The following is a 13,830-nucleotide window of genomic DNA, read 5'->3' as shown; positions in this document are numbered from 1 at the left end:
CCTATCGGAAAGATGTTATGAAACATGAAAGGGTTCAGAAAAGATTTACAAGGATGTTGCCAGGGTTGGAGGATCTGAGCTACAGGGAGAGGCTGAACAGCTGGGGCTATTTTCCCTGGAACGTCAGAGGCTGAGGGGTGACCTTATAGAGGTTTATAAAATTATGAGGGGCATGTCTAGGATAAATAGGCAAAGTCTTTTCCCTGGGGCCAGGGAGTCCAGAACTAGGTTTAGGGTGAGAGGGGAAAGATATAAAAGAGACCTAAGAGGCAACGTTTTCACGCAGAGGGTGGTGGAGGCTGGTACAATTGCAACATTAAGAGGCATTTGGATGGGTACATGAATATGAAGGGTTTGGAGAAATATGGGCCGGGTTCTGGCAGGTGGGACTAGATTGGGTTGGGATATCTGGTTGGCATGGACGGGTTGGATCGAAGGGTCTGTTTCCATGCTGTACATCTCTATGACTCAATTCCCTTTTGAAAAATATTGAATTTGTTTGCACAACTGTTTCAGGCATTGTATGATGATAAAGACTGTAAAAAGTTATAATTATCCAAAATGTTCAAAAACCACTGTATTTATCGAAGATTCATAATGTTTAAAAGATTTGTCTATCACTTATTTTGAAATTACGATTACTTCAATGTGAGCAGGTCATTAGTTCATTTCAATATCTACCTTAATAACATGCAGTTATTTTGATTCTGTAGCTGTACAATGCATTTCCACTCCTGAGATTTCTTCCAGGAAGACACAATAAAGTGTTTACCAATACAGAACAGACTATGAATTTCCTCAAAGGCTTCTTCAAAGAAAATCGCCAGAAACTAGATGGCAATGACCTGAGGAGTTTTATTGATGTGTTCATGATCAGACAACAGAAGGTAAACACCCCTTTGTTTTTCAGAGTTTTGCCACCTTCCCAAAGTTAAACTTACATATTTCAGAAAAAAAAGTCACATTTGTTCAGTTCAGCATTGGCCTGATAGTCTGAATAGACTCTTTTTTGATGCAAATGTATATGATTCGAGGTAAAGAGTGTGAAAAATGTTGTTCTTTTTCGAAAAATTGGCATTTACACTGTCTTTCATAACCCCCAGGATGCCCCAAAGCATGTTACAGCTGATGAAGTAGATTTGAAGTGGAGTCACTTTCTGATCTAGATTTGTCCAAGATCAATAAAATGTGGTCAGAACCTCATGGCTCTTTGCGGGAATTTGCTCTACTAAACTTGCTCATGCACTTCCTACAATATACTGTTGGCTGCACTACAAAAAGCACTTGTTATTGACTTTAAGGTGCTTTGGGTCATTTTAAGATCTTGAAAAGCACAATAGAATATATTTCTTTGTGATACATTGACCTGAGAGGAGATAGCACCTCAGAATAACATCTTATCTGAAAGACTGCACCTCTGACAGTTTGGCCTCCCTCAGTACTATGCTGGAGTAAACATACAGAAGCCTTGTTTTCCTGGCCCCTATTTTGAGCTGCAATACCCAATAATCAATGTGTCAGATTAAGTATGCATCATAGGACTTACAGTACAGGTCTCAATTCAATTCTGAGCTATTGCATTGTCAATCTTGCTTTCAGGAATCGGACAACCCTAATTCATACTTCCATGAAGACAACTTACTGACTTCGACAACTAACCTGTTTGCTGCAGGGATGGAGACCACCTCAACCACACTTCGTTGGGGAATGCTTCTGATGATGAAATATCCAGAAATCCAGAGTAAGGACCACTCTTGATTAATTCCACTCTGCAGCTGACCTTGTTGGATGGTTTTCAGTGTCTCATATTCTCTGTTTACTGTGATTGAGATTTTGATGTTGTTCAAAAATATTTTCAATTAAGTGCTTCCAATGACTTTAAAATGTGCTCGGATTGCAGGAAAGGTTCATGAGGAAATTATCAGAGTTATTGGATCGGAACGACATCCCAGAGTTGAAGATCGGAAAGATATGCCGTACACTGATGCAGTGATCCATGAAATCCAAAGGTTTGGAGATATTGTACCACTGGGCATAACACATGAAACAACAGTGGACGTAAACTTCAGAGGATACTTCATTCCAAAGGTAACCTCAGGAAAGGCTGGCTGCATTCAGGGCCTGATAGACAGACAATAGGGAGCAAGAAAGGGAACATTGAAAACTGGTTGCAGTATGCATCATTAGAATGTGAATGATTCAATCTTATGTTTGTCATTCTATTTAGAATAATATGGCAATGTCTGACTGCATTTGTGTATTTTATTAATGTTTTAATATATACAGATAATGGACAAAAAAAAGAGTGGAGTGGAGAACAAAATTGAAAAATACGGTTTGATCACAACTTTGTATTTGCAGAGCCCCTCCTAATGTAGTAAATCAACCCAAGAATCTTCAGAGTTATCGAAGAATAATTAACACCAAAAGCCATAAAATGATAGACGTAGACATGCAGCCAAAAGCTTAGTCGAAAGGCAGGTTTTAAGAACTTGTTAAAAGAGGAGAAAGAAATAGAGAGGGGATCCCAGAGTTTAGGACCCAGGCCACTGCAGGCACAGCCATCAGTCCTAGCGCAGTTCAAATCAGGATGCTCAGGGGACCACAGTTAGATTGTAAATGCTATTTCTAAATTTCAAATACATTTATCAATGAGCAACTGTGCAATTGTTTTGAACCATGCCTTTGCATTTTTATAATAATGACATAATACAGAAATGATATTTTAATATTTTTAGGGAACCCATGTAATCCCATTGCTGTCCTCTGTGCTGTATGATAAAACCCAATGGGAAAAACCAAATGAGTTCAACCCATCTCACTTTCTGAATGCTGAGGGCAAGTTTGTGAAGAGAGATGCCTTCATACCTTTCTCTGCAGGTAACATCACTGACTAACTTTTTAGTGATATGTGAGTGAAATAATCCATCCCTGGCTGGGGCTAATAAGATCTCGGAGATGCATCAGCGAGGGCATTTCAGTCCTGCTAGGGCAGCACAATGGCTCAGTGGTTAGCACTGCTGCCTCCCAGCATCAGTGACCCTCCTCATATGAGAGTGGGTTTCCTCCGGGTGCCTGGTTTCCCCCCACAATCTAAAGGTGTGCAGGTTAGGTGGATTGACCATGCTAAATTGCCCATAGTGTCCAGGGATGTGCAGGTTAGATGGGTTAGCCATGGGAAATGCAGAATTACAGGGATAAGGTAGGGGTATGGGTACAGTGGGATGCTCTTCAGTGCTGTGGACTTGATGGACTGAATGGCCTGCTACCACGCACTGTAGGGATTCTATGATTCTGTGCTGGGGAGAAAGGCATTGGTGGGGGTGCTAATGTCCAAGCAGAGTCCAATGCAATATCTGTGCACATAGATTTTTACTGGAGGATTGAGTAGCCATCAGTAATGGGAATCTGGGGTTATGTGTCTTTTCCCTAAGACTGCAAAAAGTTATTTATCATCACAAAGGTGCAGATTAATTGCTGACACATCAGAAATGAATAAGCATTCTTGATTAAAGCTGTATCTTTCCCAACAGTAGGGCATTTTAAAATGCCTGTCGTCATTATTCTAGAATTATGATCATTGTTGAAATGTTGGCAATCTCAGTGACCAATACACAATGGCAGATATGGCTGCAATTTAACGCATCCACTGAAAACCCGTCCCTATGACAATGCAGCTCTTGCTTAATCCCACAGTGAGAGCATCAGCCTCGATTTCCTGCCTCAGGTTCTAGAGTGATGCTTCAACTTCCAACCTTCAAGATTTGTGCTACTCATATAACACAGACCGTTACAGCGCATCACAGCCCCTTTGGCCCTCAATGTTGCACCAACCTTTGAAAATAATCTGCTATCCATCTAATCTGCACCATTCCATTATTATCCATATGTATGCCCATTTAAATCTAATCTAATCCAAATGCCCTTAACGTTGGTGAGTCTACTATTGTGGCAGACAGACCATTCCATGCCCCTACTACTCTGAGTAAAGAAACTACTCTTAATATCTGTCCTAAATCTACCACCCCTCAATTTAAAGCTATGTCCCCTCGTGTTATCCCATAATACTCCAGGTGCGGCCTTACCAGTGTCTTGTATAGCTGAAGCAGGACCTCATGGCTCTGAAAATCCATCCCCCTACCAATAAACGCCAACTCACCTTCTTAACATATGCCTTCTTAACATACCTATCAACCTGGGCGGCAACTTTCAGGGATTTGTGCACCTGGACACCAAGATCTCTCTGTTCATCTACGCTGCCAAGAATGTTACCATTACCCCAGTACTCTGCATTCCTGTTATTTCTTTTTAAGTGAACTACTTCAAACATTTCTGCATTAAGTTCCATTTGCCACTTATCAGCCCAGCTCTGTATCTTATTCACGTCCCTCTGTAATCTATAGCATCCTTCGGCACTATCCACAACTCTGTCTATTTTAGTGTCATCTGCAAATTTACTAACCCATCCTTCTACGCCCACATCCAGATCATTTATAAAATTGACAAACAGCAGTGTCCCCTAAACAGATCCTTGTAGCACAACACTGGTAACTGAGCTGCAGGATGAATATTTCCCATCAACCGCCACCCTCTGTCTTGTTTCAGATAACCAATTTCTGATCCAAACTGTTAAATCACCTTCAATCCTGAAACACAGTATTTATGTAATAGCCTACTGCATGGAACCTTATCAAATGCCTTACTGAGGTCTATATGCACCACAGCAACCTCTTTACCTTCATCCACCCTGCTTTGGCACCTTCTTGAAGAACTCAGTAAGGTTAGTGAGACACAACCTGTCCTTCACAAAACTGTGACTATCCCGAATCAAATTATTCCTTACAGACGATAAATCCTTCTCTTCTAACCTTTTTCCAACACTTTACCCACAACCGAAGTAAGGCTCACTGGCCTATAATTACCAAGGTTGTTCCAACTCCCCTCCTATTACAAAGGAACATCATTTGCTATCCTCCAGTCTTCTGGCACTATTGCTGTTGACAATGATGACATAAAGATTGAAGCCAAATGCTCTGCATTCCCCTCCCTAGTTTCCCCGAGAATCCGAGGATAAATCCCATCCGTCCCAGGGGTCTTATCTATTTTCAGATCTTCCAAAATTGCTGAAACCTCCTCTTTGTCAACCTCAATCCCAACTAATCTTGTAGCCTGGATCTCCACATTCTGACTAACATTGCCCATTTCCAATGTGAATACTGACAAAAAGTATTCATCAAGCGTTTCCCCATGTCCTCAGATTCCACAGACCACTTTCCACTCCTATCCTTGATTAGCTCTAATCTTATGCTTGTTATTCTTTTATTCTGGATGTACTTATAGAAGGCCTTTGGGTTTGCCTTGATCTGATCCACCAACAACTTTTCATGTCCCTTCCTGGCTCTTTTTAGCCAGCTCTTTAGATCTTTTCTGGCTAACCTATAACACTCAAGCCCCCTATCTGAGATTTCATGCCTCATCCTCACATAAGCCGCTGCCTTATTTTTGACAAGAGCTTCAACTTAGAGTCATAGAGATGTACGGCATGGAAACAGACCCTTCAGTTCAACTTGGCCACACTGACCTAATATCACAACCCAATCTCGTCCCACCTGCGAGCACCCGGCCCATATCCCTCCAAACCCTTCCTATTCATATATCCATCCAGATGCCCTTTAAATGTTACAATTGTACCAGCCTCCACCACTTCCTCTGGCAGCTCATTCCAAACACGTACCACCCTTTGCGTGAAAAAGTTGCCACTTAGGTCTTTTCTATATCTTTCCCCGTTCACCCTAAATCTATGCCCTCTAGTTTTGGACTCCCCCTACCCCAGGGAAGAGACTTTGTCTATTTATCCTATCCATGCTCCTCATGATTTTGTAATCCTCTACAAGGTTACCCCTCAGCCTCTGACGCTCCAGGGAAAACAGCCCCAACCTGTTCAACCTCTCCCTATAGCTCAAATCCTCCAACCCTGGCAACATCCTTGTAAATCTTTTCTGAACCCTTTCAAGTTTCACAACATCTTTCCGATAGGAAGGAGACCAGAACTGCATGCAGTATTCTGCTAGTGGCCTAACCAATGTCCTGTACAGCCGCAACATGACTTCCCAACTCCTGTACTCAATACTCTGACCAATAAAGAAAAGCATACCAAACGCCGCCTTCACTATCCTATCAACCTGCGACTCCACTTTCAAGAAACAATTAACCTGTGCTTCAAGGTCTCTTTGTTCAGCAACACTCCCCAAGACCTTAACGTTAAGTGTACAAGTCCTGCTAAGATTTGCTTTCCCAAAATGCAGCACCTCACATTTATCTAAATTAAACTCCATCTGCCACCCCTTGGCCCATTGGCCCATCTGATCAAGATCCTGTTGTAATCTGAGGTAACCTTCTTCGATGACCACTGCACCTCCAATTTTGGTGTCATCTGCAAACTTACCAACTGTACCTCTTATGCTCACATTTATATAAATGATGAAAAGTAGAGGACTCAGCACCGATCCTTGTGGCACTCTACTGGTCATAGACCTCCAGTCTGAAAATCAACCCTCCACCACTACCCTCTGTCTTCTACCTTTGAGCCGGTTCTGTATCCAAATAGCTAGTTCTCCCTGTATTCCATGAGATCCAACCTTGCTAACCAGTCTCCCATGGGAAACCTTATCGAATGCCTTACTGAAGTCCATATAGATCATGTCTACCACTCTGTCCTCATCAATCCTCTTTGATACGTCTTCAAAAAACTCAATCAAGTTTGTGACACATGATTTCCCATGCGCAAAGCCATGTTGACCATCCCTGTTCAGTCCTTGCCTTTGCAAATACATGTACAGCCTGTCCCTCAGGATTCCCTCCAACAACTTCCCTACCACCGACGTCAGGTTCACTGGTCTATAGTTCCCTGGTTGTTCATACCACCCTTCTTAAACAGTGGCACCCCATTAGCCAACCTCCAGCCTTCCGGCACCTCACATGTGACTATCGATGATACAAATATCTCAGTAAGAGGCCCACGGAGGTCTAGGGCACACCTGATCAGGTCCTGGGGATTTATCCACTTTAATGCATTTCAAGACATCCAGCACTTCCTTCTCTGTAATATGGACATTTTTCAAAATGTCACTATGTATTTCCCTCCATTTTATATCTTCCATGTCCTTTTCCACATTAAATGCTGATGTCTCCCCCATCTCCTGCAGCTCCACACAAATGTCGCTTTGCTGATTTTTGATGGGCCTTCTTCTCTCCCTAGTTGCCCTTTTGTCATTAATGTATTTGTGAAATCCTTTGGATTCTCCTTAACTCTATTTGCCAAAGCTATCTTATGCCCCCTTTTTACCCTCCTGACTTCTCTCTTAAGTAAAATCGTACTGCCTTGATACTCTTCTAAAGATTCAATTGATCTATCCTATCTATACCTGACATATGCTTCCTTTTTTTCCTTAATCAAACCCTCAATTTCTTTAGTCATCCAGCATTCCCTATACCCACCAGCCTTTCCTTTCACCCTAACCGGATCTTGCCTAATCACATCATAATTGCCTTTTCCCCCCAGTTATACCTCTTTCTTTGTAGTATATACCTGTTCCTGCCCATTGCTATTGTAAACGTAACCAAATTATGCTCAGTATTGCCAAAGTGCTCACATACCTCCAAATCTAACGTCTAGCCCGTTTCATTCTCCAGTACCAAATTCAATATGGCATCGCCCCTTGTTGGTTTGTCTACATACTGTGTCAGAAAACCCTCCTGCACACATTGAACAAATACTGACTCATCTAAACTACTTGAATTATAGTATTTCCAGTCAATATTGGGAAAGTTAAAGCCCCCATAACAACTACCCTGTTATTCTTGCTCCTATCGAGAATGCTTTCCCCTACATCCTGAAACAATTTGGAGGCCTTTAGAAAACTCCTAACAATGTGACCTCTCCTTTCCTGTTTCTAACCTCAGCCCAAACTACCTCAGTGGATGTGTCCTCAAATGTTCTCTCTCAGCTGCTGTAATACTGCCCTTGATTAACAATGCCACCCTCGCCCCCCCCCCCCCCCCCCCCTTTTACCATGATCTCTGTTCTTACTGAAACATCTAAATCCCGGAATCTGCACCAACCATTCCTATGACTCCGTAATAACTGTTCCATAACCGTTACAATGTTCACATCTACCCGACAATGCGATAAATTGCCCAGTTATGTCCTGAGCAGGACAAATCCAACTTGGCTAATTACCACTCCATCAGTCCACTGTCGATTATCAGTAAAGTGATGGAAGGTGTCATCAACATTGTCATTAAGCAGCACCAGCTCAGCAATAGCCTGGTCAATGATGCCCAGTTTCGGTTCCGTCAGGGCCACCCAGCTCCAGACCTCATTACAATCGCTTTCACATTTTTTTGCAAATGTGTTTTTGCAGGTCGAAGGATTTGTGCTGGTGAGACCCTGGCTAAAATGGAGCTGTTCCTCTTCTTTACTACACTGATACAAAAATTTAAGTTTCAAGTCCCACTGAATGTCAGTGAACTGGAACTCAAGTCTGGAGTGGGTTTTACTTCGTTCCCAAAGTACCAAACTGTGTGCGCTGAGCGTCGCTGATGAAGCCACCTCATTCATCATTTACTTGATTTTCATTTGCACAAACATTTAATCATCTGAATAAAAGTGTTCCCTTGTTTCTTCACACGGTGCCTTTCAAATTGGGCTGAGTCATCATCATTATATTTACTTTAACAATGTGATGTTCACTGTACAAACTAGCTCTGTCACAAAACACAAAGGAGTTAGAAGGATCGGTGAATTAAGAAACATGACTGTGAATTTCCTGAAGTTGCCCAGTGATTTATGCCCCAATTTTCATCACATAAATGACATCAAATCCTTAATCTTGAGTTATTTTTCACAATTTGTCAGATTCCCTGAAGAATTGTCCAAAGAATATATTGTGTAAAATATCCCTCTCACCCTAACCTATGCAGTAATTTATGTTAAAGAGCTGGGTGTTTGACATTAAGTAATAGGAGGCTATGAAATCTATTGTATCATTCCCAAGTTTGAGTGAAAATTCATTAAATAATTTCATTGACTTTTATAAACACATTACACCGAGCATTTACCATCAATCATTCTTAAATGGCACCTCCCGATGAAATGAACCACCTACCCCACCAATATGCCTATTTGTTTAATGCATAAAGGTGAGCAGACATTTGTACAGTCAATAAATTACCCTGTAAGTAAACATGAAGGTTGTCAACTCTGGACATATTACTGGAGGTTTAATTATTTAACCTCAAGTCTCTGCCTAATGTCACTTCCATCAGTTGACCATCCTGTGTCCTGCCCAGCCAATTATTGAACAGCCTCTTTCTTACACAGTTTGATCATTCTTCACTGTCAGCCTTTTATTCCCCCATTATCTTTTCTTTACATAAATAGTAACTTCTCAAAGAAAAATCATGTGAGCAAGTTTTTATCAGATTTGTAGCTCAGGTAAAAGGGGCAAAGTTCAAAAGAGATGGAAGGGGCAAGTTTTTAACACAGAGAGTGGTAGGTGCCTGAAACATGCTGCCAGGGTTAGTGCTGAAGGCAGATACGATAGGAGTGTTTAAAGGAATTTTAGATAAGCACATGAATAAATATATCCCTCCAGGGCTCTGGACCATTGGCAGGCAGAAGGGATTAGTTCAAGTTGGTGTTATGTTCAACACAACATCATGGGTTGAAGGGTCTGTTCCATGCTGTACTCTCTATGTTCTATAAGTATATATATTTTAGTCTGCTTTTCAGTTTTGTCTTTGGGACACATTTAAATCATAATAATAATGTATGGAAAGAGGCTTATTGTGCTTTTTTCTGACTCTTTGATGTAGCTTTCCATACTCTTTCCATGATTAGCCCAGGGAATTCTTCCCAATTGGATATTTATACTTTTGGAAGTTCTGAGTAAGGCAGCAAAATCCAAGTCTTAACAACTTGCTGTGTAATTTTTTTCTTAGATTGCCTTGGACATTTTGTTAATTAAATTGATGATCCTGATGCCATTGGAAGCAGATTTTTTTTACCAGCCAGTTTGGAGGAATGCAATACAGACTTGCTTAATAAAATCTCTTGTAGTTTCAAACTCAGCAGTTCCCTCATCCTTCTTGAAATCTAACAATGGAAGAAAACTGGCAACAAGGAATTCATAGCAATTTTAAAAGAATCAGCAGAATCCTGCTATTTCAGAGACAAGTGATGCTATCAGAGATTGACTGGTGTGAGGTTTAAAATGCCTTCACAGTTTGTCATACTGTACTCTTTCTGCCAGATTTTTGGGCTACTCATTCAAATTATTTATATCTGACTGTAATTCCCAAGTAGCAAGCTCTCTATGTCATTTTCAGGATATGTTCTTACCTATCTTCCTATCATCCGCAAATGTAGCTAGCATGTTCCTCTTATATAAATCATTGATATAAATTGTTAAAAACAGAGGTCCAGCAGAGAATTCTGTCAGTCTCCACTCATCACATCCTGCTGGACAGGAAAAAAACTGTTTGCTCTCTGTTTGCTGTCAGCCAGCCCATCCTCTGGTCATGCATGTCCTCTGTTACCTCCTGCATCATGAGCTCCTACTCTGAACCTTTATGTGGCTTCCTGTCAACATCTTCTGGAAATCCAAGTACAACATGTCTCCAGGCTCCAACTTATCCACAGTACATGATGCTCCCTTAAGGAACTTCAATAAATTGGTTAAGCATGATTTCTCTTTCACTAATCCACGCTGACCCTTGTAATCTTTATCTTTCCTTCATGCTCAGCTATTATCTCCTCAGTGCTCAAATTCTGACGTTTTCTGAAGGGCAGACCTCCAGCTAACTGGCCTCTAGTTTCTTGTTCCCAGCCTCCCTCTCTTCTTCAATTGAAGAGTTTTATTTAATCTTTTCCAGCCTAATGGAACCTTTCCAGAATCTAGGGAACTTTGAAAAATGAACATTAATGCATCTGCTACCTCATTAGCCACCTCTTTTAAGACCTTAAAGTTAAGCCTACCAAGGTCCAGGGACTTGTTAGCTCAGAGTTTCAGTTTGTTCAGTACTGTTTCCCAAATGACTGTAATGTCACCATGTTTCTGACTCCCTTCAATATAAGTTGAGAGTTTAGGAGATATGGTTAGTATGTTTATCGATGACACCAAGATTGATGGTATAGTAGACAGTGAAGTCAGTTATCTGGGAATGCAGTGAGATCCTGATTAACTGGGCCAATGGGCTGAGCAATGGCAGATGGTGTTGAATTTAGTTAATTTTGGTAAGGCAAACCAGGACAGGACTGACACAGTCAATGCTTGAGCCCTGGGGAGTGTTATTGAACAAATGGATCTGAGGGGCTTCTTGAAAATGGAGTCACAGACAGGTTGGTGAAGAATGCTTTCAGCTTGCTTGCAGTCACCAGTCAGTGCACTGAGTATAGGATCCGTGCTATTTTGTTGCAGCTGTAGAGAAGGTAGATAGCCATCAGCTTTTACCCATGGTAGGGGAATCTAAAAATAGAGGGCAAAGGTTTAAGGTGAGAGGGGAGGGATACAGAAGAGTCCAGAGGGGCAATTCTTTCACACAGATGATGGAGAATGTATAGAACAGCCTGCCAGGGGTAATGATGGAAGTGAGTACAATTTCATCATTTAAGAAACATTTAGACAGGTACACGGATGGGATAGGTATGGAGGGATATGGACCAAAAACTGGCAAATGGGACGAGTTCAAATTATGAAACTGGGTGGGATGGGCAAGTTGGGTTGAAGGGCCTGTTTCCTTGCTGTATACCTCTATGACTCCAGATTAACTGTTCCATAACCGTTACAATGTTGGCATCTACCCGACAATGTGGTAAATTGTCCAGTTATGTCCTGTCGATTATCAGTAAAATGATGGAAGGTGTCATCATCATTGTCATCAACCAGCTCAGCAATAACCTGCTCAGTGAAGCCCAGTTTGGGTTCCATCAGGGCCACTCAGCTCCAGACCTCATTACAGCCTTGGTCCAAACATGGACAAAACAGCTGTATTCCAGAGGTGAGGTGAGGTGAGAGTGACAGTCCATGATATCAAGGCCAAATTTCAATCGGTGTGACATCAAGGAGCCTGAGCAAAACTGGAATCAATGGGTATCAGAGGCAAACTCTTCATTGGTTGGTATCAAATCTGGCAGAAATGAAGGTGGTTGTAATTGTTGAAGTTCAGTCATCTCAGTTCCAGAACATTTTGGCAGGATGAGATTAGTTTAGATTAGATTCTCTACAGTATGGAAACAGGACCATCGATCCAACAAGTCCACACTGACCCACCAAAGATTAACTCACCAAGACCAATTGCCCTACCCAATATTTACCCCTGACTAATGTTATGTGCAGTTTAGCATGGCTAATTCACCTAACCTATATGTCTTTGGATAATCAAGAGCTCTTTCAGTGTGTTGAAAGATTTGTGGGTTATTATAATGGCAAGGGGCTGGAGTAGTCTGGTCAGCATCTCCGAGATGTCTTTATTGTAGGAGTTCCTCAAGGTAGTGTCCTCCGGCAACCAATCTTCAACTTCTTCATCTGTGACCTTCCCTCCACCAAAAAGTCAGGAGTGGGAATATTTATCAATGATTTGGGGTGTCACGGTGGCTCAGTGGAGTATTGCTGCCTCACTGCACCAGGCACCCAGATTTGATTCCACCCTGAGGCAACTGTGTGTGGAACTTGCACATTTTTCCCATGTTTGTATGGGTTTTCTCCGGATGCTTCCTCCCATAGTCAAAAAATTTGCAGGTGAAGTATATTGGCCAGGCTGAATTGCCCATTGTGTTTAGGGATGTGTAGGTTTGGTGGATTAACCATGGGGAATGCAGAGTTATAAGATAGAGGTTTGGTCTGGGTGGGATTCTATTTGGAGGGTTGGCATGGACTTGATGGGCTGAATGGCCTGTTGCCAAACTGTAGGGAGGCTATGTTCTCTGCTGATTACTGCATGTTCAGCACCATTTGTGACTCCTCAGATACTGAAGCAGCCCATGTTCAAATGCAGCAAGATCTGGATAATATCCAGGCTTGAGCTTACAAGCGGTAAGTTACATTTGCGCCACACAAATGCTAGGCCATGACAATCTCCAGTAAGGGAATGGTGTTATCATCAACACCAAGGGGATTACCATTGAGCAGAAATTCATCTGGACTTACCACATAATTACGGTGGCTACAAGAGCAGGTCAGGGGCTGGGAATACTGCGAGAATTAACTCACCTCCTGACTCCACAAAGCCTGTCCACGATCTACAAAGCAGAAGGTAGAAGTGAGAAGTAATACTCTCTACTTGTCTGGATGCGTGTAGCTCCAATAACACTCAAGAAGCTTGATACCACCCGAGAGAAAGCAGTCTCCTTGATTGGCAACACATCCACAATCACCCAGGCTCCACCAACTCCCACAGCTACCTGGATTACACCTCTTCCCACCCTACCTCTTGCAAAAATGCCATCCTGTATTCCCAATTCCTCCGCCTCCGTCGTATCTGCTCCCAGGAGGACCAGTTCCACCACAGAACACACCAGATGGCCTCCTTCTTTAGAGACCGCAATTTCCCTTCCCATGTGGTTAAAGCTGCCCTCCAACGCATCTCATCCACATCCCGCACCTCCGCCTTCAGACCTCACCCCTCCAACCGTAACAAGGACAGAACGGCCCTGGTGCTCACCTTCCACCCTACCAACCTTCGCATAAACCAAATCATCCGCCGACATTTCCGCCACCTCCAAACAGACCCCACCACCAGAAATATATTTCCCTGCCCACCCCTTTCCGC

The 13,830-nt window shown here is 42.2% G+C and overlaps 1 protein-coding gene across 1 annotated transcript in view; it reads left to right on the top strand.

The window, feature by feature from the left end:
• Positions 1-8,687, top strand: part of LOC122560511 (cytochrome P450 2K6-like) — a 20,363-nt gene extending 11,676 nt beyond the window's left edge. The window contains exons 5-9 of the mRNA XM_043711179.1: positions 714-887; positions 1,600-1,741; positions 1,901-2,088; positions 2,739-2,880; positions 8,424-8,687. Coding sequence (XP_043567114.1) covers positions 714-887; positions 1,600-1,741; positions 1,901-2,088; positions 2,739-2,880; positions 8,424-8,602 — 825 coding nt within the window. The 3' untranslated portion in view covers positions 8,603-8,687. The remainder of the gene's footprint in view (positions 1-713; positions 888-1,599; positions 1,742-1,900; positions 2,089-2,738; positions 2,881-8,423) is intronic.
• The last annotated feature ends 5,143 nt before the right edge of the window (positions 8,688-13,830 follow it).

The sequence above is a fragment of the Chiloscyllium plagiosum genome, chromosome 21, assembly GCF_004010195.1.
Source record: "Chiloscyllium plagiosum isolate BGI_BamShark_2017 chromosome 21, ASM401019v2, whole genome shotgun sequence".
Classification (NCBI taxonomy): domain Eukaryota; kingdom Metazoa; phylum Chordata; class Chondrichthyes; order Orectolobiformes; family Hemiscylliidae; genus Chiloscyllium; species Chiloscyllium plagiosum.
Note: the sequence above shows the minus strand (reverse complement) of the source record. Positions and strands in the feature narration are given on the sequence as shown.